General features: G+C 38.7%; 2 protein-coding genes across 3 annotated transcripts in view; both read left to right on the plus strand.

Annotated features, from left to right (window-relative positions):
- Window positions 1-1,254: 1,254 nt before the first annotated feature.
- mapre2 (microtubule-associated protein, RP/EB family, member 2) lies at window positions 1,255-17,214 on the plus strand. Of its 2 annotated transcripts, none has more exons than XM_047369242.1 (7): window positions 1,255-1,393; window positions 11,390-11,517; window positions 11,990-12,135; window positions 12,218-12,434; window positions 13,534-13,679; window positions 14,451-14,609; window positions 15,932-17,214. In XM_047369242.1, exons 2-7 carry the CDS (start codon window positions 11,397-11,399, stop codon window positions 16,028-16,030), a joined length of 888 nt encoding a protein of 295 aa, XP_047225198.1. In that variant the 5' UTR covers window positions 1,255-1,393; window positions 11,390-11,396; the 3' UTR covers window positions 16,031-17,214. The 2 variants fall into 2 exon arrangements, with proteins under 2 accessions (XP_047225198.1, XP_047225197.1); XM_047369241.1 differs by lacking the exon at window positions 1,255-1,393 and adding an exon at window positions 7,501-7,787.
- Window positions 17,215-20,068: 2,854 nt separating this feature from the next.
- Window positions 20,069-24,069, plus strand: part of spidr (scaffold protein involved in DNA repair) — a 58,459-nt gene continuing 54,458 nt past the window's right edge. The window contains exons 1-5 of the mRNA XM_047367501.1: window positions 20,069-20,264; window positions 20,526-20,663; window positions 20,783-20,846; window positions 21,264-21,470; window positions 23,546-23,688. Of these exons, the coding sequence (XP_047223457.1) occupies window positions 20,250-20,264; window positions 20,526-20,663; window positions 20,783-20,846; window positions 21,264-21,470; window positions 23,546-23,688 (567 nt within the window). The 5' untranslated portion in view covers window positions 20,069-20,249. The remainder of the gene's footprint in view (window positions 20,265-20,525; window positions 20,664-20,782; window positions 20,847-21,263; window positions 21,471-23,545; window positions 23,689-24,069) is intronic.

A 24,069-nucleotide genomic window follows, 5' to 3' on the forward strand; every position in this document is an offset into this window, starting at 1 on the left:
TGCAGCCATCTGAAACAGAATCTCATAGCTATGTGAATATAACGGAGTTTTTATTCTCTTGAATTGGGCAGTAAAAAAATATGCAATTACCATTTTTTTGCGTTATAATTATCATTTGTAGATTTGAACACAGTCAGCTCAAATTCTTTTTCTTTTACCTCATAGATACTTATCCAAATAACTTCATTATCTCTTTCACTGCGTGGCATTGTTTCACTGTTCCACATTTTCTCCACTTTGTCAGTTGGAAATCAGCCAAAACAGTAATTTACCTTTAGACTTTCCTTCATCATATTCAAGTGCAATACTGCCACCCAGTGCTGGTATAGGAGAAGTGCAGTTTCAGTGGCTAATTTTGCGGGGTTTTTTTTTCTCGAAGTACAAGTTATTTGTTGCAATGGTTTACTGAAAATAGCAGTAAACTGGACCTTGTACTGCATGTGTAACTGTAGGAAAGCGCTTGTACTTGTTTGATTATTTTTTCATGATCAGTTTATGTAAAATAACACTATTCTAAACTCACAGGTATTAAAAATTAGATAAGATTAAAGAAAAGATGTACGCAATTTTTTTAAATTAAATTATTCTTATGATCAGCTTAAACCTTACTGTAATAGATATTAATTAATTTGAGATAAGTCGAATAACTGCTTCATTATTTTACTTCCAAACTGCAGAAAACAGATTTATCTGTTGTGTTATTATGCATTATCATTTCATAATAATAATAATAATATTAATTATTATTATTGATAGATATACTTTTAATTTTATTTATTTATGATGTGTCCTTGCAAATGATTGTCTTTTGGTAGTTTTTATATTAAGATGCTTTGTTAACATTGTGCTTTACATAAATAATCACACATTGTTCTTTAAATGTTCATAATTATTATTAATTTTATAATTCGTATTCTTACTTTGTATGGCATATCCTTTACCATTGTTTATTTATTTATTGGTTGTTGGATGTTGTCTTTCATTAGCTCTATCTCTTTTTGCCTGTACAGTGCTTTGGTTAAACAGAGTTTTTTTTTAATTATTATTATTGTGATCGTTAAATTGAAACGTATAATTTATTTATAAAATGTATTGATTTTAAATCTGCCCTCCAAACGTTTTCCGCTTGGTAAATATTTATGTAAGAATATTTGTATTAAGTGAGTAAGCGAGAAAACAGTATATTGTGAATGATCAACGCATCAAGACGCCATTGGTTGATTTAACAACAGATGTTATCTACGGACCAATCAACTGCGACGCCGATGAAACGATGCTCAATCAGCTTCCAACTCTGCGTTCTTCGTTTTACAAGCGTTTGAGGGTGGGGCTGCAGAGCCGGAAAACAGCTTTCTTTTTTAACACGTTGTAATCTGCGGATCGGAGTAAAGCGGTGAGTAAGATTTGCTGTGTTGAAAAACTAGAAATCTGCGGTTCGTTTTGATTCGCATTGTGAGACAGATTTTTTTAATCCGTAGCGTGGTCATACGCTTATACCGTAGCTGGAGTTTACGGTGATGTTAGGGTCAGGGCATATGTCGACTATCACTGATTTGACAGTGAAGGCAACATTAGCATACTGTAACTTGGCTCCTAGATAAACAAAATATCCCACTATCGCTTTAAATTACCCATGGCTTGATGAAGACTCTTGCTCTCCCGGCTGAATTGTTTAGACTTTTCTAAACATCGCTAATTTCAGTAGTTCAGTTGTTCACTCAACAGATGGACTTCAGCTGCTCGGTGACACGTCTGCATGAAAACCCTGTAAATTAGCAGGGGTATTCTGCATTTCCCCTGATAAATAACAGTGCTACACTAATAATACGTGTATTGTAGCAGTGACAATCTAAGGGTTTTGAAAAGTTTTGGAAGCCCTTTTTGGCATTGCAATGATTTTTTTAAATGTCCTCTGATGAGTCTAATGGGACAGCTCACCAGTCAACACATCAGTACCATCTACTGAGTGCCTTACATCAACCAAATCCATTCTAGGTAACAAGCCTATTTGCCTACGATTTTACTGTACAAGATAAAACTCAGACTGAAGTTATCTCATGCACTATAAAACCCAGCGATGATTGATTGCATCAGCATAAAATACAATCCTAATGGTTTCTGTAAAGCATCGGCCTTGAACTGATCAGTAACAATCTGTTGCCCAGCTCTATCTAAATTGACAGCTTGCAAAATAAAGAGAAAAGCATCGGTCAGGCTCTAGGCATTGTTTGCTTTCTGAGCTTTTGGAGAACAATCCAGTGCCTTGCTTGAAGAAGTATTTATGCCCCTTGAACCTTTTCACAGTTAAGTTTCAGCCACAAACTGCAGTGAATTTGAGATTTCATGTGATGGACTGGCACAATATAGAGCATAACAATGAAGTGGAAGGAAGAGTCTATTATATTCGACGACGGTGGCTCAGGTGGTAGGGTTTTGTCTTGTAACTGGTAGGTTGTTGGTTCGGTGGCTCTGTCCCTCTCAGTGATTGTGTCCTTAAGCAAGACACTCCATCCGTCTTGCCTGCTGATGGTGCTCAGAGGGCCCAGTGGCCCTGATTGTATGGCAGCCCTGCTTTTGTCAGTCTGCCCAAGGGCACCAGAAGCTACAATGTGGGTTACCACTGTCAGTGTGAATGGCTGGATGACTGAATGTACTGTAAGGCGCTATACAAGTGCAGGCCATTTACCATTATATGGTTTTCAGAACATTTTACATGTACACATCTGAAAAGTGTGGTGTGCATGTTGTTGGGATTATGAATCAAAATATTATTTAATATTAATAATTTTATATTTAATTAAATAATGTTTCGGTCTGTTAAGGGTTGTCCTGTTAATACCAGCACAGTAAGACGATGGTATTAGGACAAAATAGAAAGGTGTGAGACGAGCTCTGACATTATTGAACATCATAAACTCTGCACATATATGGTATGAATTCACACAATTTCTTAAAATACAAGAATTTATTAACAAAAATAAATCAACTCAAAGTCAAACATATTTCAATCAACAAACTCTTTACTATGCTAAAACAATCCAACTAAACTACCAAGCAGAATTAAGAAATAACGAAGACTAATGGACTATGTACAATATAAACAAGTTGATTAAAGATGTTTGAAAACCATGACCAAAAAGAGTGATGCAACATTACCATGCAATGTTTATGTTTGAGAACCAAGGATTATCTTGAAGAATCTGGAAATGAAGTTAAGTTAGTCTTGGAACCAACTTAGGCAATAATCAGCAAACGTTTAGACAACCATTCACAATGCAAGATCAGATAAAATATTATTTTATTAAAATAATGTTTTAAAGAATGATCTGCTGAATAAAACCAACCTTCTGGATGACTAATTCTCAACGGTGTCTAATTAACTGCCTTTATTTATTAAAATAATATTTAAAGAAATATTGTTAAGGGAGTATTTTGGAAAAGAGCCAAATATTTCTGGAGAAATGGGGCTTAATGGTGTTTGCTTAGTTATCAAATTTAGTAAAATGATGTTTACGGACTTATTCACTAGCTTGAAAACTAAACCTTTCTGTTAAATACTCTTTAGCAACAAGCACGTGTTCTTACCGGTTAGCCGTTGAGCTAACGAAAGAAGCTGATAGCTTAGCACCAGAATCAAACCCACACCTTTAAAAATACAGTCAATAAAAAGGTTAAAATGCATAAGCGCAGATGGTGCGTTATGATCAATCTTCTGTGTTTAAAATCACCCCTTTAAATAAATTTTATCTTAACTTTAAAACACACAAACAAAGAACACAAAACTGAACCTGTGTGCTGCAGATATTCTGCTAGAACCAAGATAGCTGAATTCAACACAAGCAAAACCAAACTTCATAAAATGAAAATCGTTTAGATCATTTCAATCTAAAACTTTCCATTTTTCTGCCCAAACACTTAACCTCATGAACTGTGGTGAGGAACGTTGTCCAAGGCAGCGAAGTTTGAAGAAACGTCCACAGTCAACAAACTGTTAGCTCCCAGCTAACCTCCGTAGCTGTGGATGAAAGACGGCTCGTTGTGTCCGCCAACCACACTGCATGTCACCGTTACCACGGTGATGTGGTCTCTGCTGTCTTCCTTCCAGACTGGGAGACCGCGTCTCTGCAGGGGCTTCTCTGGACCACCGTTTGCTTCTGCAGGCCTCAGAGAGAAAGTCAGGCAATGCTTATACCTTAATTTCCCCTTTTTATGAATGAATACTGGGTACACAAACAGTTATTCACTCGTACTTAACTGGTGCATATGATTGCGTGATCTTATGACACTCTTGGATCCAGTTGAAGAGTTATGTCTTTTTGCCAGCAAAGAGACATTAGCACGCTGGGCCTCCCCTATCCTGGTCCCGCAGAGGAGCAGTGAAAAGAAGTCGGCTTGTTGGAAAGGCGGTGCTTTTATTTGGCCAGTGATGTCACAGGAAGTCCGCAGTTACCCCGTTTCCTGGCTGTGCCGGAAGTAGGTTAATGCAATTTATTTTGAAAGTTCCAGGAAGGTTTGTACTGGCCTTTCATGTTGTAACTCATGGCTGTGGGTCCCAACATCCCCCCTTTAGTTCCCAAGAATGAGATGAAGTCCACAGTCTTTGGGGCTAACAATCCGTCCTCAGCCATGTGAAAAGAGTCACTGGGGTCCTGTTGGTAGGCAGAGTTCAACACTTCATTTTGGTTCAGAGGTTAATGTTTGGACAGGAGTGAGGCAGGTTTGGGCAGACTAACACTAATAAAATGTTTAAAGGAAAAAAACACTAAGCAAAAATCATGCAATAATTTTCACACCATAAAAATACTGCTTTTAAAACCTTAATAATTTCTCAAGTTCAGAACTATAAGAAAGGAAAAAGATTAAAACAGAATATAGGGTGTTGGAAATTATTTACCATCTTCATACCTTGTTTGATAGATTTTACAGGGTTGGTTATGGACTGCATCGGCTTACCATGTCTTTTAGGAACGTCGTTACCTAAGTTATAACACACCTTCAGATCATCTCAAAATCCTCGTTTGTGATGACATCTTTGGAGTGGCTCCACTGTTTACCACCAACCTTACAGTTCGATGTTGCACTGTGAAAAGGTGTTTGTCTTTTAACTGGCGGCTTGTCTTTCGGCTGACGCCAGTTACCACCCCCCTGGTTCTGTTGCATCACTTGGGAAGTTACTTTGCGCTTCTTCTTAGGCGTGTTCTCAGTTTGAATGTTTAACACTCTAACTTTGCCTTTTCCTGCTCTGTCTGAACGAACACGTGTTTCCCACACAAGCTGTGCATATCTACAAATCTCCTGCATGGAGAGATTCTCTGTTATGCAATGCATTGTCACTTCATTCTGCACGCTAATGTGGAGGTTGTGAAGAAACAAAGACTTAAAAGTGTGGTCTTCTTCAAGGCCTGGAGCATAACATCCCTGGAAATAAGCACTCTTCAAATGGTGGAAATATTCTCTTGGAGGTTTGTCCTGTTTTTGCAAAACTGTCAAAGCATTAATAGTGGCAGCAGTTTCATCTCTGTAAACATAGTACTCTTCTCTAAGAGTCTGGCAGAGAGCTGGATAGCTGTCACTAATTTCTAGAGGAAGAGTTTTTATGAACACATGAACACTCTTAGCTGTTGTTTCCCAAATAAGTCTCAGCTTTTCACGGTAAGAAGGAAAACGCAAGTCAAGAAAACAATGTTCATCCTCAAGCAGGTAAGCCTCAATATTTGACTCCTGGCTACCTGAATCAAAAACTTCTATGTCTTTAGCAAGGGATTCAAGCTGTTTGAAACGGACACCATGCTCCCAAGGTGGACCACGTCCATCTGAGAAGTCTTGCTGGTTAGGTTCATGAAATGGTGGAAGAAAACAAGTTTTCTCATGATTTAAATGAGAGCTTTCTAATGAATGGACTTGTGCAAGTGGTGGTGGGTCAGGTTGGATTGAGTCACCTGAGAGCCACGTGCGTCTCTCCTGGCCCCTAGGGGTCGACACAGAGTCAGAAGGGAGAGGGGTGCCGATCAGGCCAGAAGGGTGCTCCTCCCACCCAATTGGACCACTTGTGCATGCTGAGTCATCTTGGTGGTTGTTCACTGCAATGGGATTTGGCTGGACACCACTGGAGATCGTCTGACTTCCAAAACTTCTGTTAAGGTCTGTGGAAGTAAGTTGAACACTTTGACTAAATTTACGAAGGGGAGACTCTGACCTAGGTGCTGGATGTCTGCTGTCTGAGTCTGCCCCCTGCTGTGGATGCTGCAGCTGCTGTGAGTGAAAATGCAAATCCGGTACCTGAAAGGTGGGGGTCTGTTCCTGCTTTTGGGATGAAGCTTTCTTGAACTCATCTGCCTTCAGGTCCACTAACTTTGCTTCCGCTTTCTCCATCCTCTCCTCAGCTTTTGAGAGCTCAAGCTTTGCAGCATTCTCCCTTTGAAGAGTCATCAGATGGTCAGTCTGTAACTGAAAATATCTTTTAGCTTCCAGTTGTGATTTCTGCTGATACAACAAGGTAAGCTGACAAAGAACATCTGAAATCAGAGCCTCTCTAGTCGGATACTTAATGAAGTTTACCATCTTCAGAGTCTGAAAGAGAGCATATAGAGTTGGTTACAGTTAAGCTCAGTCAATTGCCATGTCTAGGAGAGAGAAAGGGTTAAACACTGAAAGACAGGGCCATGTGGATCATCGGTAGAGGTTGAGCATTAAGTTGTTGCCAGCAGAAGCTCGGACGATGCCCCTCTCCAGAAAGGTGTCACAGGTAGACACAGAGCCAGGCCAGGTGTAGCTTCTAGGAAGAGAAAAGAGAGAACAAATTTAAAAGCTGAAATAACAGCGAATAATGCAAATTTGGAGAGTAGTGTGAGAATGTAGCGAAGAGGGTGAAAGTGGTCGTTATGTCCTCCAGCAGCCTAAGCCTATAGCAGCATAACTACAGAGGTAGTTTCAGTTCAGATTATTTAGTTAAACGGCGCTTATTTACAACAATGTCGTCTCAAGGAACCCCACAAAGGGTCCCACTGATGGTCATTGTTATACTAAAAACCACAAGGATTGGGATATCTCTCTCTGTCAGACTGATTATAACCATTGGAAAAGAGAGGGGGTCATACAGGTAGCAGAAATGGAGGGTGTGTTTGCACCTCAACCATAACTGAGCCGGTTTAGGCTAAATCTGACTTCCCCTTACTCCAACCAACAGTGAGGGAAGAAGACGGAGGTAAAAATAAGGAAAAATAAGAAAGATGTCTCAGGAGTAACTTTAAATGGTTTTCAAATTTTCTTTTAGGATTTTAAAGCTGCAAAAAAAAATAAGAACATAAGTAAACGCTTGCAATACATCACTGTTTGTGATAAATTTTAATATTATACGAGTTTTACTTTTTTTTTTTTTTTGACATGGCCCTGTATGGCAAGTCATCAACATAAATAAAAAAATAATAGTTTTGATCTCAACACTGGTGCGCTGCCATAGCAGCCAGCCCCGTTGGTCACGTGGTACAGGTTGCGACGCCGTCATCATCGGGGCAGAGATTTGTGAGGAATAAGCAGACGGAAGCAGGGAGCTTTGGAGGTGCGACACTTTCATAGCTTTTGCATCGTTCCTGCTGTCTCGTTTTTTCCCTTCCACCCGACCACAGAGCAAGAACAGAGTATCTGTTCGACATTTTAGAAACCCAAATGCCCGGTCCCACCCAAGCCCTTTCCCCAAATGGAGAAAATAACAACGACATCGTGCAGGACAACGGAACCAACATCATTCCTTACAGGAAAAATACTGTGCGTGGAGAGCGCGCCTACAGGTAAACCGGTGTAATACCGCTTTTTATTTTGTCCCGTTAAAAAAAGCTAATAAAAAGACGCGCACCAAAACCAGATACCCATGTTCGGTTCTGGCCTCCTCCTCTGGCGTCTCTTATTGCTTTGCAGCGATCCGCTATTTTTTTTTTTTTTTTTTTTTCCTCCTCCTCCCAGTGTCAAATCCTGTTGGCCCAGAGTGGGACTGTGGCGCAAATCACTCTAAAATCACCCTGAAACCACAGATTTCTGCGACGTAACACACGAGAAAATCACTGCAGGTAGCAGCGGATGGATAAATGTTTCAGTCTGCAGTGGCACGGAAACATTTTAATTCATTTTCTTTGTGGGAGTATTGACACAGGGCGACGTGTTAAATCAAACGGATATTCAGAGAGGAGCTGCTGCTGCTAGAACATTCCCTCCATGACATGACAGTCTGCAGCAGCCGACCAGTCTCTGCTGCTAGGATTAAAGGATATGTGGTGTTTTTCTTTGACCGCATGCAATCCTCGCGTTAGGATTCAGGTATCAGTCCAGCCCTGGTTAGCCCCGCAAGGCTAACAAAGCATGCTAACAGCGATGCATACATCCGCTTTGTTGACATGAAATGGGTTGGCCCAGTTTCCGTCCTTCCTTCGGCCTCAAAGAGTCACTGAGAGGACCCTCTCCTCCTCTAACGCTTCTTATTATGCCGTGTATCTTGATGCGCTGCTTGTGGAGGATGATTATTAAAGATCAGCACTGTATTAATGTGTTATTACCTACTGGAAAACGATCAGAGGGTCGTGTTAATGCATCGGTCTTCTCGCTCCATGAAAAGGTTCCTTGCACAGGGATTTTGGGACAGACATTTTGGGCCCATGTGCAGAAAAGAGATGACTGATCATATGAAGCACAAAGTGTTATTAGCAGAGATTTAAATGCAAAACTGTCAATAGTTGGAGTATATTAAATTAGCATAACTCAGCCTTCCGATAAGGCTTCATATGCACCAGGGATTTTGTTTTGGTTGATTTCTGACCATCAAATTTTGCAAACCTCTGACATGCCTGTTCCAATTTCTCTATAAAGAACAGCAAAATACAAGTTTTTTTTACTTTTCAGAGAATTATACTGTATAAACAATGGAATGTTCCTAATAAAATAAAACTATGATTTAACAGAAACTGACCAAAATGTGTGATGCTGAGAGATCCAGCAGCACTAATTGCTGACAATCCACCAGGTCATGGCACAGAGGTATCCATAAATAATACCCAGATAAAAAGTTAAAGCACATCCTATCTACTCTATTATAAGGCAGGTTGTGACACACTATTTCTTTTGCACACCTCAAAATGTAGAAGTGTGCCATATAATAAGTTGTTCAATCCCTTCAAAATAGATGACAGATGTGTCCGGGTTAATATTTGTTTTAAAAGCCCTGATTTACTGCTGTGTGCTTGATTGCTAAATCATTTATTGATTTATTCTAAATATACAAGAGCCTTAAAAATGCCTTTTTGTCATGATTGTTCGGAGAGCAGTCGGTGTTACACAGCTCTGCAGTTACAATTGATTGTTTTTTAGTCACCAGCAGATTTCTCAGTGCAGAGGCACTGGTCGGGATTTTATCAACATTATTGGAGTAATAATTGTAGTAATATTTCCAATTTGTGTAAAATTTAACAGTTTTACTGTTGTTTGTGAAGCTGAAGCTAAAGAAATAAAATCAAATGACTCATCAAAGAGCAGAAGCGGACCGTTTTTGCCAATCTCCATTTTTAACACACACATACTGAGAGGAAAAATCATGTTCAAAGGATGTAAAAATGCAAACTGAAAGTAAATATTGAGCAAGATTGTTTTTTCCCTGTTATAGATTTAGACTGGTTGCCCATATTTATGTATTAAACGATGCTTTATGAAATGCATGCCATCTGTTTTTTTTAAAATCAGAAATTCAGTGAATAAATAGTTTGGCGAGAATTAACACATTGTTTATTATACCTCTGTCTTTCTAGCTCCTCAATATCAGCCCAATTCAACACTTTTGTGTCATTTGTGTGATAAATTAGACATTGAGACAGACAGCAATATCATCACAACAGAACAAATTTTTTTAGGATGGGCTAACCCTCCTGGAGATGTATTTGGACCTGTAGAACCACTGAAGCTCTTTGGAAGTCACTTTGTGCATCCAAAGCTTGGGTCACTCATCCATAGTTCAGCAGCTCAAAGCACGTTCTTTAGTTTCTCAGTTATCTGCTGAATTTCGAGGTGCTGATTGTGCATCACTTGGACAGTTTGTTTAACTGCCTAATCTGTAGATTAAGGATCAAAGTTGGAGTTTGCAGATAAGTTGTTGGTTCATTGCAACCTTTCGCTCTGCAGGCTGAGATGTGGCCCCATATGGTACATTTTGCAACCAGATTAGGAAGGAGATTGTTATTTAGTCTCGCGTAAGTAAAAAAAAAAACCTACTAGGTGGCATGTAGAAAAATATAAGTCTGCTACTGGAAAGAAAGCTTTTCTCTGTTGATTTCTAAAAATAATTTTTACATAAAATGTCAGAGCAGCAACTTTAAAGTGCATTTCTTTCAGTTTATAACTATAGAAACTGCACTCAGTGCTCTAAAAGTATTTTTTTGTACCAGTTTACTACCGTACCATTTTATTTTATCATGCTGTCAATTTCATTTTAACCCGACCCAATTTATTATTGTAGTATCTACATAACTATTTTGATAAATAAAAGATTATTGAAATTAGAAGTTTTCACAGGGGTTAGTGGAAAGGTTTGTGAGTCCAAGCTTGTTTTTCTAAAAAAAAAAAATAAGTTTTTGCTGCAGCTGCTTTGCTTCTGTGATGCATATTGAGTCGGCATGAGATTCTCATGATAACCGGGAGTAAATCACAGTGGTTACAGTGTTACAATAAGAATATAGAGTAGGATCTAATTAAGAGTAGTGGCCTTTTTCAGCTTGCTGACGAGCAGTGTGCAGCAACAGTACATTGCTCTATGCTCCATAGAACTGGATAAAAATTGAAGTCAAGTTTATAGATACACTCACTAAATTTTGTAGTTGTCATATACAGCCAGAATTGTCATTTTAAGCATGGTGAAGAAAAAAAAAAGCTTTGTTTTAGCTAGTTGAATAGCAGTCTACAGCAACAGGTGGGGGAGGGCAGAGCAGGAATACACTAAGCTCTATATAATGATAGGATAAAACACCTATCATTTCCCTGGCGTCTCATTCAAAGCTTCAAACCGTAGGAGTGACATCATTGAGGATTTTTCGGGGTTTGAAAGTGTGGCTTTTTAGAAACCTCGGGATGCGCCACCATTGGTAACCGGGCTGTCCTTGATGCCCGAATGGACGCTGGTGCTTGTCACATCTAGCAGCCAAAAAAACTATTAGCCTGGGATTTCCTGTAAGAAAAAGCACAAAAACATTAAAAAATCCTCTGCAAATTCATAATATATGTTAAAGTTGTTTTAAACGAATAGTTACAGGTTTCTCAAGTCTGTATTTTCTCAGGGCGTGTTTTCTGTTTCTATGAGGAAATGAGACAATTGTCACAGTTTGCTTTTGTTTGAGTGTTGCCATCCTTTCTGTTTCAGCTGGGGGATGGCGGTCAACGTATATTCTACCTCAATAACCCAGGAGACTATGAGCAGGCATGACATCACTGCCTGGGTTAACGATATTCTCTGCCTAAACTACACGAAAGTAGAGCAGCTCTCCTCAGGTGAGAACAAGCTGCTTCATCTTCACCTCCTGTCCTCCTGCTGCATGTGTCCTGCTGTTTGATATGGGAAGCATGTTTTACAGGTTTGTAATGCATGGTGGGTCTCAAATCATTTTCTGTTTAAGATAGCAGCAAAAAAAGCAACCTGTTGAAACATGCTCACCTCTTTCTCGCAGAGAGTTGTCTAAAAATAAACGCGAAGCCCGCTGCCTCGTCCCACTGAGGCAGAGTAATCCAATTTCAATCATTCGCTGCCTTCGCAAGCACACACACATACACTCTAGGCCTTTTCTTAGGGTGGAGACTAATTGGTTGATTACTTCTTGTGTACTTCCTAACAAGGCTTAGATGAGATTTGACCTACATCATGTGGGATCCCCTCATTTTTTTTTCAAATAGCATGAAAAATGTACTGTAACTTGACCCATGATTTTGGAATTCACAGAATGTCACATTTCTATACCTTCTTCAGGAGCTGCTTATTGCCAGTTCATGGATCTGCTCTTCCCTGGCTGCATCAGTCTTAAAAAGGTCAAATTTCAAGCTAAATTGGAGCACGAGTACATTCACAATTTCAAACTGCTGCAGGCTTCCTTCAAAAGGATGAATGTGGACAAGGTGGGTCTCCTAAATGCTGCTTTGTTCTTATCAGATGTCCGCTTGTTCTAACACATGCTCAACTTTTTATTTTTCTTCTTAGATTATTCCAGTGGAGAAACTGGTTAAAGGCAGATTTCAAGACAACCTGGATTTCATCCAGTGGTTTAAAAAGTTCTTCGACGCTAACTATGACGGTAAAGAGTACGACCCGTTGGAAGCCAGGCAGGGTCAGGATGCCATTCCCCCTCCTGATCCCGGTGAGCAAATCTTCAACCTGCCGAAGAAGTCTCACCATGCAGCCAGCTCCCCCACTGCAGGTAAGCTTCAGCTGCAACATGAAAGCAAATCAACAATTGATAAAATCATTTTAGGTAACTTGAAAATGCACATCTCGAAGGCTGTTCATGTCCCTTAGTCCTGTGATTTTTGGCCATATTCTTCATTTAATCCAGAGCGATGTAAACTGTGGAAACTTTGTTCCAATCTCAACTTTTTTTTGTTTGTTTCTGATTATAAGATCAGTCAGTCAGTCATTTTCTACCGCTTATTCCATAGTGGGTCGTGGGGAAGCTGGTGCCTATCTCCAGCAGTCTAATCATAATCTTAAAAACCCAAAAGTGTCTGTAAAATCAGCTTTCTGTCAGCAAGCTATGGAGGAATCTGAGTGGCTGACCGGATGAGCTGGGTTCATAATTTGATCCTGAGTAGCTATTCGGACCCCTTAAACCTTTATTGACTTGGTCATGTTACAACTACAACCTTCAGTGTATTGTAGTAGGATTTTATGTGATAGATCAACATATAGTATCACATTATTGTGGAAGTGGAAGGCAAATGGTGAACAGTTTTCATAATTTTCTGCAAATAAAAATCTAAAACGGTTTGGATTTGAATTAAACCCTCAAGAGTCTATACTTAACAGAACCACCTTTCGTTGCATGTACAGCTATACGTCTTTCAGGGTATTTCTCTACCAGCTTTGTACATCTAGAGACTGAAATGTTTGCCGAATCTTCTTCTTCTTCTTCTTTGACTGGTCCATTTTAACACATGAATATGCTATGATCTAAACCTTTCTATTGTACCTCTGGCTAAATGCTTAGGGTCATTGCCCTGCTTCTAGGTGAACCTCTGCCCCAGTCAGTTCTGCCTGTAACAGGTTTTCCTCCAGGTTTGCACTGTATTTAGCTCCATTTATCTCCCCATCAACTCTAACCAGCATCCCTGTCCCTACCAAAGCTTTTTCGCTATTTTCTTCTTTGTTTTTTGTTTTGTCTGCGTTTGACAACGATGAGAAACTGTTTTACAAACCTCAGTGATGCAGAATGACTAAAAGTCGACTTGAGGTCTCTTAAATCAAAATTGACCTTCTCTGATTTTCTGTCAATGTTACAAAAACTTGCTGATGTGCTGCAGGAGCTTCGAGGTTAAGTTCTACTACCCCCAAGGCTTCAACCCCAACATCCAGACCCTCTTCAGCCAAAAAGATACCTGCGATTGTATCAACTCCTGCTAAAGGAGAGAAAGAACTGGAAGCACAGGTCACTCATCTAACTGAGCAGGTAAACCTTCACCTCTACTCCCAATGTTTCCCAGTTCATCCAAAAAAGAAGGCTGAAGAATAATTTACCTTTTACAAATAAAGAGGAAGCTGCTCAAAAGAGTATTGAAGCAGGCTTTGTTGGGATTCGCTAGTTGAAATTCTGAAAATTAAAACCTTTGTCCTTTTTTTTTCTGGTATTTTTAAAGTCTCCAAATGAACTGAATCCCTCTGTGTTCTATGTTTAACATATAGGGGTACGATTCGAAGGCTAATGCTCTTTCACTTCTTGACAAAAATACGACATCTCTGTTCTACAATCTTCACATCAAGAGCAAATCACTAGAAGGCATCTCCTCTGAAATTGGGCTGAGCTTCTTCATTTACAATTGAGAGGATGTTTATCTTCCTCGCTTGAGCTGATAAATATTATTTTATAGTGCATTCATTTTTTTTAAATGCACATACATGATGCTTTAGACATGTGGGCATTTAGGAAAGGTCATTCTGTCATACCCTCAGTTTATGAGTTCATACATTAAGACCACCATGGACACACCATGACCTGCAGTTAAACTTTATGCCGGTCGAGTATTTGTGGAGAGGCAACACTAACAGAATATTTCGTAGTTTTTAAACAGTTGATCCAGTTTATGCAACTCTTAATATTTAATTTTGCAAAGTAGACCGTATAACTTTCGTTCACCTTGTGATTGCTATTTTTTTTTTGCTTTCTGATTGAAAAGCTGTGTACGGTTCCTTCAACAATTTTGGTGTTTTTGTTTGTTTTCAGGTGAACACATTAAAGCTGGCACTGGAAGGGGTTGAGAAAGAGCGGGACTACTACTTCAGCAAACTGCGGGAAGTGGAAATGCTGTGCCAGGAACAGGGCGAAGAAAACAGCCTGTTTGTCGAACGGCTTATGGAGGTGCTTTATGCCGCGGAGGAACAGGTCGGGTTCAATGTCCGACACAATTTATTTCCATTACCAGGGAAAACTTTCTTTTTTCTGAGATGTTGTTTGGTATGAATAGGTTGTATCGGAGTTTGTACACAGTCTTGAAAAGTCTGGAAAATTATGGAATGTTATTTGGATGCTTTCCCAACCTGGAATAGTATGGATAAAACCAAATTGAGTATGGAAAAATGATTGATTTTACAGACTAGGTTTCTCGTCTTCAACTTTTAAAGGGCAAAAATCCAATAATGCTTATCAATACGTGCAGTTTTGCATTGTTTTATATTTAAATAACATTATTTATCTTTAGTTTGACACATTACACCTTTATTTTAGCATTTTACCCAACAGCGTTCTGTTTTTTAAAATACTGACTGAATGCAAACTTCATTAAAAATCAACAAAGGGTCACATTATCGCTTTTTGGATGATAGACATCTTCAAATATAGGTTGAAATGAACCTAAAATGCTGCGTTGAAAGATCTACTTTTCTGGAGATTTTACATATGAAATAAAGGTACCAATGTCCTTAAAGCAAGAATTGTAGTTTGTAGTTTCTAGTCCAAGTACAAAAGTTATGGACTTTCAGACAGAGTTAGTCCAAATTAATCCAGATCCCCAAAAAAGCAGCTTCCAGAACTGGGCTGTTTTATGCTTTGGGGAACCCACAAATAAGACTACTAATAAAGCAGTTCAAGGTGAATCTTTTCTACCTACTGTAAATGTCTAAATGGTTAAAGAACCGCTGGAAAATAATCTAGAAATTTCAGACTGGAAAAGATGGAATTTTGAAATGAAAAATGTGGAATATAAATAAAACTACACTGAATTTAAATTAATGGAATATTTAGATGATTCCAACACAGTCTGGAAAAAAGTTTTGAAAAGGGAGGAATTATTTAAAGCATGTTCAATATTTAATTGCATATGCATACAAAGAAAATAGAAAAGGCAAGAAATGATTTGTAGTCCAAGACTTTATTCCTTATTCCATTGTATAAAGCTGTATCCATCCATCCCTTCACATCCTGTGGTTTTTGCATGCTTCATATTTAAAGCCTGAGCACAACAGAGATATCTGCTCTAAATTCACAGTGACCCTTTTTTACTATTACATTAAAAAGGGCTAAAAAGCACAGATAGCTCTAAAAATCAGAGTTCAGAAAAATCTGGAACTTAAAATTAAAAATATGTATGAATCTATTTTTAGGATATTTCTTTTAGTAGTAATCTGGTAAAAGTTATTGTCCATTTAGTCTTTTTGTGTGTAATTACTTGCGTTAAATCGGCACTCAGCTTCAGCATCTTCTTTTAGGATCGGGCGGAGCTGGCTGAGGGTGACGGGCAGGAAGTGGACCAGCAAGCCCACGAGGGGACATCACAAGATCCGCAGGAAGAACAAGATGAATACTGACTGCCATCATCCCTCACCGCAGTTAAAACTCCTCTTTTTATTATGTGAGAACTGTCAAGGATTTTTTTAAAATTTCTCCTCACTGTTTAGTTTTCTGTTCTCTTCAAGAATGAACACATGAAGCAACCTTCTGGATAAAACGTACCGTCACCGGTGTTTTAATTTGTTTTTGTATCTCTGCTCACTGTTTGGTGTTTTTGTGACTCTTCGGTGAAATGCTGTGGCAGGTGTATGGCCATGACCTCCACTAGCAGACAAGCTCAGACCATCACAGAAGACTGTGTGGGTGGGAAGTAGTTTCAATTCCTGCAGTAGGTGTAATAAAAATGCTGAAGTTTTAGGCAGGTAACCGTTATCTGTCATTTCAAGTGTTAAACTCAACACTTTTTTTATTATTATTATTATTATTGTTTTATTCAGTGTCATTGTGTATATCAATATTAATCACAAGAATGCAATAAGCAAAGCCCTGGAAGGGCTCATAGTAGCTCTTATTTAACCTCCTCCCATATGTTGCACTGACATTGACTCTTCTGTTCTGGACGATCTGTCCATAGATCTTCACCGTATTTATTATTATTATTAAGCCTTAGAAATAGAGCAAAAATCTGCATTGCATCCTCATGAAGAAGGACAATTCTGTTACGGAGGTATGAATAAAATGTAGTAAAATGGCAACTTGTGACTGTTTGAAAGCTGTCCTCCCAATTACAAGATTTCAGATAATCAGTGTGTTGAACAATGTGTTATTGGAGCAGAACAGCTAGACCTGACTAGTCTTATGAGAAAGCAGCCTTTTTTTAGGTTCTCAATCTCAGTGCTCTGTTTGTATTTTTAGAGTTTTTCCGTTTTAAACCACAGGTCTTAGAGAGATGAGTCAGTTCACTGAGCAGGTTGCCTCATTATATTCCAGTAAGTACATTGTGAACCCTTTTCTTAATATTACATTTACTAACATTGAGCTGAGCTGAGCAGCGCACCACAATGCTTTTGTTATATAATACTGTGTAAATGAAAAAGGAATGTAAACATGTACTGTCAATAATTAATGAATGGTAAATGGGTTTTTTTCTTCCATGTCCCACTCGTTACGCATTCCCCCAAAAATGTGTTGCATGTTTGCATTTTATTTGTGAATAACTTGACCTGCTTTTTACATATTTAATAAAAAAAAAAAAACGATATGTTAAGTCCCCCTTTGTATGTTTAACTTGCTATTTGAAAGATATTACGATTCGAGTGGATGTGCTGTAATAAAATTACATTTTGAGTCCACAGAAGAGGTGTCCTGTAAATTTAAATTGAAAGTGACAGCCGCAATACTTGCAACGAAAATAACTTAATTTAATGTATTTGTTTGATAGACTCCTTTGCAAATGTATTGATACCCCTAAACCTTTCCACGTTATATTGTTTGTCAACTAAAGACGTCTATATGTTTTATTAAGATTTTATGTCAGACCTATACAAATCAGTGCATTATTTTGAGACAAAAACCTTTTTCTTCACATCATCCTAAATTACCATCAGCACTATGAAACATGGAGGTGGCAGCATCATGCTGTGGTAAGGCTTTTCTTCAGCATGGACGGTGAAGCTGGTCCCGTTGATGGGAAGATGGATGGAGCTATACAGGTCCTTCTCAAAATATTAGCATATTGTGATGAAGTTCATTATTTTCCATAATATGATGAAAATTTAACATTCATATATTTTAGATTCATTGCACACTAACTGAAATATTTCAGGTCTTTTATTGTCTTAATACAGATGATTTTGGCATACAGCTCATGAAAACCCAAAATTCCTATCTCACAAAATTAGCATATCATTAAAAGGGTCTCTAAACGAGCTATGAACCTAATCATCTGAATCAACGAGTTAACTCTAAACACCTGCAAAAGATTCCTGAGGCCTTTAAAACTCCCAGCCTGGTTCATCACTCAAAACCCCAATCATGGGTAAGACTGCCGACCTGACTGCTGTCCAGAAGGCCATTATTGACACCCTCAAGCAAGAGGGTAAGACACAGAAAGACATTTCTGAACGAATAGGCTGTTCCCAGAGTGCTGTATTAAGGCACCTCAGTGGGAAGTCTGTGGGAAGGAAAAAGTGTGGCAGAAAATGCTGCACAACGAGAAGAGGTGACCAGACCCTGAGGAAGATTGTGGAGAAGGGCTGATTCCAGACCTTGGGGGACCTGCAGAAGCAGTGGACTGAGTCTGGAGTAGAAACATCCAGAGCCACCGTGCACAGACGTGTGCAGGAAATGGGCTACAGGTGCCGCATTCCCCAGGTCAAGCCACTTTTGAACCAGAAACAGCGGCAGAAGCGCCTGACCTGGGCTACAGAGAAGCAGCACTAGACTGTTGCTCAGTGGTCCAAAGTACTTTTTTCGGATGAAAGCAAATTCTGCATGTCATTCGGAAATCAAGGTGCCAGAGTCTGGAGGAAGACTGGGGAGAAGGAAATGCCAAAATGCCAGAAGTCCAGTGTCAAGTACCCACAGTCAGTGATGGTCTGGGGTGCCGTGTCAGCTGCTGGTGTTGGTCCACTGTGTTTTATCAAGGGCAGGGTCAATGCAGCTAGCTATCAGGAGATTTTGGAGCACTTCATGCTTCCATCTGCTGAAAAGCTTTATGGAGATGAAGATTTCATTTTTCAGCACGACCTGGCACCTGCTCACAGTGCCAAAACCACTGGTAAATGGTTTACTGACCATGGTATCACTGTGCTCAATTGGCCTGCCAACTCTCCTGACCTGAACCCCATAGAGAATCTGTGGGATATTGTGAAGAGAACGTTGAGAGACTCAAGACCCAACACTCTGGATGAGCTAAAGGCCGCTATCGAAGCATCCTGGGCCTCCATAAGACCTCAGCAGTGCCACAGGCTGATTGCCTCCATGCCACGCCCCATTGAAGCAGTCATTTCTGCAAAAGGATTCCCGACCAAGTATTGAGTGCATAACTGTACATGATTATTTGAAGGTTGACGTTTTTTGTATTAAAAACACTTTTCTTTTGTTGGTCGGATGAAATATGCTAATTTTGTGAGATAGGAATTTTGGGTTTTCATGAGCTGTATGCCAAAATCATCCGTATTAAGACAATAAAAGACCTGAAATATTTCAGTTAGTGTGCAATGAATCTAAAATATATGAATGTTAAATTTTCATCATGACATTATGGAAAATAATGAACTTTATCACAATATGCTAATATTTTGAGAAGGACCTGTATACTGGGGCAATACAGGAAGAAAACCAATTGGAGCCCCCAAAAGACTTAAGACTTGGGTGGAGGTTCACTTTCAAACAGGACACAAAAATCTAAACACGGCAGGAGCTACAAGGAATGGTTTGTATCAAAGCATAGTCGTGTTAGAATGGCCCAGTTAAAGTCCGGACCTAAACCAATTTGAGGATTTAAGGCAAGACTTGAAAACTCAAAATGGTTAGGTTAGAGTGAACTCAAAAGGAAACGGTTAGTAGAAGTAGCAAAACATAGTCTTAATGTGTTGTATTAAGTGTTTTTAGGGTTCACACAGAGATATTTATGAATTAACTGATGAAAAGAGCCTAGTGTAGTCATGCTGTTGCGTTAAGGTCCTGGTTATAGAGTGATATTACATTTATATTTTTACATGTACATTTGTACATACGCTACTTTATATTATTTTATTTTATTGCTACTTGTTTTTGCACATTTACCTTGTTCTACTTTGATTGCACATTTTCCTATCTGCACCCTACTTATGTGTTACTCAGCTGCTGTAACAAGTTCATGTCTCCATTGTGAGATCAATAAAGTCCATCTTTTAACTGCTAGTGTATAGTGAAATAAGTATGCACAGAAATATATAAGTAGTGCTAAATTGATATCGAAGAAACAAAAAAATATATTTGATGGAATCTTATTTTTAAGCTAGAAAAGAATGAATTAAAGTAGAGTACAGTAAGGGGGTTATATGACTAAACAGGTTGTGCAACTCTCACGCGAAGATCCCGCCCGCCTCCGGGACACGCTGCTAAAAAAAATGAAACATCCATCTACTGTTGAGCTAACGCTACGAGTATTTTTTTCTCTTAGCTTCTTCTGCACAATTGTCAGGCTACAAACACCAAGAATGGGTTAGGAATGGGTTAAAAAACCTCATTACTTAAAGACAGGCACAAAGGCAACATCACTAAGCTGGATTTTTACAATACTTTGCTTCCATGTCTTCTAGGAAGGTAAGAAAGATGCTAACTAGCTTGATAGCCAGGTTACGCTAAACTTCACTCGCTTTAGTAACCCACGTTATCCGGCTTCTCTTGACAAATGAGGAGAGTTTACCTACTATCCATGTGGTGACCAAACTACAGTTTTATTATTTTAGTTATTAATCTATAGACCATTAATTTAATGCACTAATTAAGTAAACAATTAAAAACATCTGTATTGTTAACAATCTTCTTTTAATCTCTTTGTCCATCTTTTTTTTTTTTTTTTAGCGTAAAAGGTACTCCAAAGACACAAAGTGCCTCTTCTTTCCGGATGAAAATGGTCCTCAGACAAGGGAGAGGGAAACAACATCAGTTTCATCCGCCAGAAGTTGGGCAACGTGCGGGGACAGTTTTTTGGACACCCTGGTGAGGAATGTTTCCCCTGTCCATTTATATAAAATGTCCCATAACTGCACTTTCCACCTGTTTGCATTCAATTGCCCAGACTGTCCTGGTGATTGTAATACTTTTGGCTTTTGTTGCAGAATGTTCAGTCATCAGGAAAGAAGCTGCCCGTCATAAGGAAGTTGGCTCAGACGCCTGCTTTAGGTAACATAGAGAATACACATTTTGTTAGTATTTTAGAATTTATATGTTATAGCTTCTTACTTTTTCATAAAATAAACAAAATTTTAATTCAAACCACAGTATTACTTGTGCCTCTAGGTTAGACATACTTATACAATTTCACTAAGTTAGCAACTAAGAAAAAAGATCTTGATGTATTCCATCATTCTTGCTCTTACCAGAGTGCACTTCAAAGTACTAAACGCTTTGTCTCGGTCTGATCAGATCCAAACTATCTTCTTTTTGATTGAGAACGCAGTTGCTAATGTGATGGATTGTGTGTCCTACCTGATTCTAAAAGTCGATTTTTAAAGTTGTTCTTCTATTTTATTGGTCGTCAAACAGATGTGTTTTCTGAACCCTGTCATCATTCTCTTCTTCATCTTTTTGGCTTCTCAGTGCAGAGCAGCGCTCCCAGCCATGATGAGGACCCAGTGGATATCGCGTGGAGTTCCAGTGAAACTGAACCATCCGATGATGAGAATCAGGTGCAGCATCAGTCTAAGGTTGTTTCACAACAGAGACTGCGACCTCTAAGGCCAGGAAAACCTGACGCTCTGATTCAGTCTTACACGACTGCTCTGAGCATGCTCACTACTGACAAAGGTAAAGAACAAGATGTGCCTGGACCTAATGGGTCGAGGCCTTTTATAAATTTTTAAACATAGGTGTATGACTATTATGTTTTAAACAAAACCGGAGTATTTGATGAAGATTATAAAGCATGCTATATTTAAATTCTGAACTTAAGCATTCAAGTGTGGCCGAGGTTATAGAAAGCATTCTATCTCATCTCACCTGCTGACTTACCTATTGCCCCAGTTTAACAATAAAAAAAAAAAAACACAACAGCATTAAGCGAGAGCCATGTTTTGTCTTGTGATGTGGTCCAACATGCAAACTCCTCCCTTTCATTTGAACATAATGCCACTTTAACACTTGCTATAACATTTATATCACACACCATTTCATATTTTTCTATTAGAAAGGCTATTTACAACATTGCTGACACTGTTGGAGCGTGCTGTTTAGAAGACGCTTTGGAAACCTTCGTTTCCATTTTAAAACATCGGAATTCTCAGGCAAACTGCGCAGCGAACCCTTTAGGAAGCTTTGGCAATTGTGGTTGCTTCGCCAAGCACCTACATATCCATATCAAAAGTCTCTAGATGCAATCTCGGTAAAATAAAGTGTCATTTTATTTTTTGTTATTATGAAGTATTTTTTCAAAGATTTTTCATTGATGTTCAGAGAGTTGAACGGCTGTGTAGCCTCCTTAAAAACGCCCTGAATATCGTTAATGGGGTTAAATTCCCCATTTTTTTATTTTCTTTTTTATGCTATAACTACAAACCTCAACATATTTTATTTGGATGTTATGCAAAAAACAAAAAAAACAAAAAAAAAAACACACAGTAGTCCGTATTTGTTGAGTGGAACCAAATTAATACATGGTTTTATAAGTCAAAGTCTGGAAAGTGTTGCATGCATATTCATCCCCTTTTACTCTGATACCCATAAATGCCCTTCAGAAGTCACCTATTCAGTGTGTTAATCTCAGTATAAATGCAATGGCTCTGTCTATGCCTCTGGGGTTCATAAGAAACATTAGTGCACAGATAGAAAGGTTTTTGGGCTTTATGCAAAATGGTTTGTGGGTGTGCAGGGAGGAACCAACCACTGTGAACATACCATCACCATAATGAATCATAGTGGTGGCCGCATCATGCTGTGGGAATGCTTTTTTTTTTCATCAAGAACGGAGAACTACTGGAGGAAAACACGGGCTTATTGCCCTTCCAACAGGGCAATAAGCCCAAACAACTAGCTAGAGCTGTAATGGAACGGTATAGATCAACGCATATTCCTGGTTTGAAATCGCTCGCTCAAAGTCCAGACCTTGATCCAATTTAAAATATGTGGTAATGCTTGAAAATTCCTCTTCAGACGCTCTCCACCCAATCCGAATGAAGTTGAGCTATTTTGTAAAAAAAGAACGGGGATAAATTAAAGTGTCTTTTTGTGCAAAGCTGGTAGGCACATACGCCAAAAGACTTGCGGCTGTAATTACAGCGAAAAATGTTTCTGGAAAGTATTGAGGTGAGCTGCTTATACATCGTTTTAAAATTCTGTACGACTTCGTGTTGGTCGATCACATAAAATCCACAAATGCATTTGTATCCCTTCTTTCTGTGCTTGGCCTCTGTTGTCCTTAACCCGATTTGAAACATCTATTTGACCGTTCAACCCAGTTGTAGGTGCGGCAGTCATCTTTGTATTCATCATAAAAACTAATTATTTGACTTCTCTAAATGTGTAACATATTCTCTACTACCATAGGACATTTCTTAGAAACAATGCTTAAGAAACAAAAGTCAATTCATTCCATTGGGTATGGTTAAATAGCTTCTTGATTTAAAAGCATGTAGATCACTGGAGGAATTTTCTAATGAAAAAGTATAATGTCTCCTTGTTTGCTTATTTAAATCCAATTAATGATCTTTTTATGCACTAAACACTGTTTACAAGTCTTTTTCTAGAATTTTCTCTGTTATCTAGCTGACTTACTGCATAAACCTTTGTTCCTTGATTACAGCCAAGGTATCTGTGTTTACTGATAAAGATTTTAAGATACCGCAATATAAGAGAAAAGCTACATCTCTCTTTTTGTCTGTCTTTAGATGACCTTCCTGTTATAGAAACAGACAGCGATCTGGATCAGTCCGAGGAAGATGTTGAAAAGGACAGCGGGCAACATATTTCAGACTGTGGGTCGAACTCTGCTGATGAAAACACTAATATGTGTCCTCTTAATTCTGAACATGTGAGGTTATTATACTTATACAAATAACGTTAGCATTATAAAAAAAAAATGAAATGTGTTTTCCTGTGTTAAAACGATGTCACACAGGTACAGTATTGTGCACAAATCCACTTTAGGGAAAGTAGAGGAATATTTTTGATGAATGGGATCTGATCATCCTTTAAAGTTGTAATGTCTGTGAAGAGACACTAGATGGAGCTAGAACCCTACTTTAGCTTCATTCTGGTATTTCATTCATGGTATCATCCTCAACAATATGACTTCAGTGCAGATTTTTGATGCATACTGATGCTAAATGAATATAATACAGCAAATGAGAAAACTGACACCATATCTTTCCCATAGTGAAAGATAGTAGTGACTTTTACAGGCAGCTAAAGG

Source organism: Girardinichthys multiradiatus, chromosome 6, assembly GCF_021462225.1.
Source record: "Girardinichthys multiradiatus isolate DD_20200921_A chromosome 6, DD_fGirMul_XY1, whole genome shotgun sequence".
NCBI lineage: Eukaryota > Metazoa > Chordata > Actinopteri > Cyprinodontiformes > Goodeidae > Girardinichthys > Girardinichthys multiradiatus.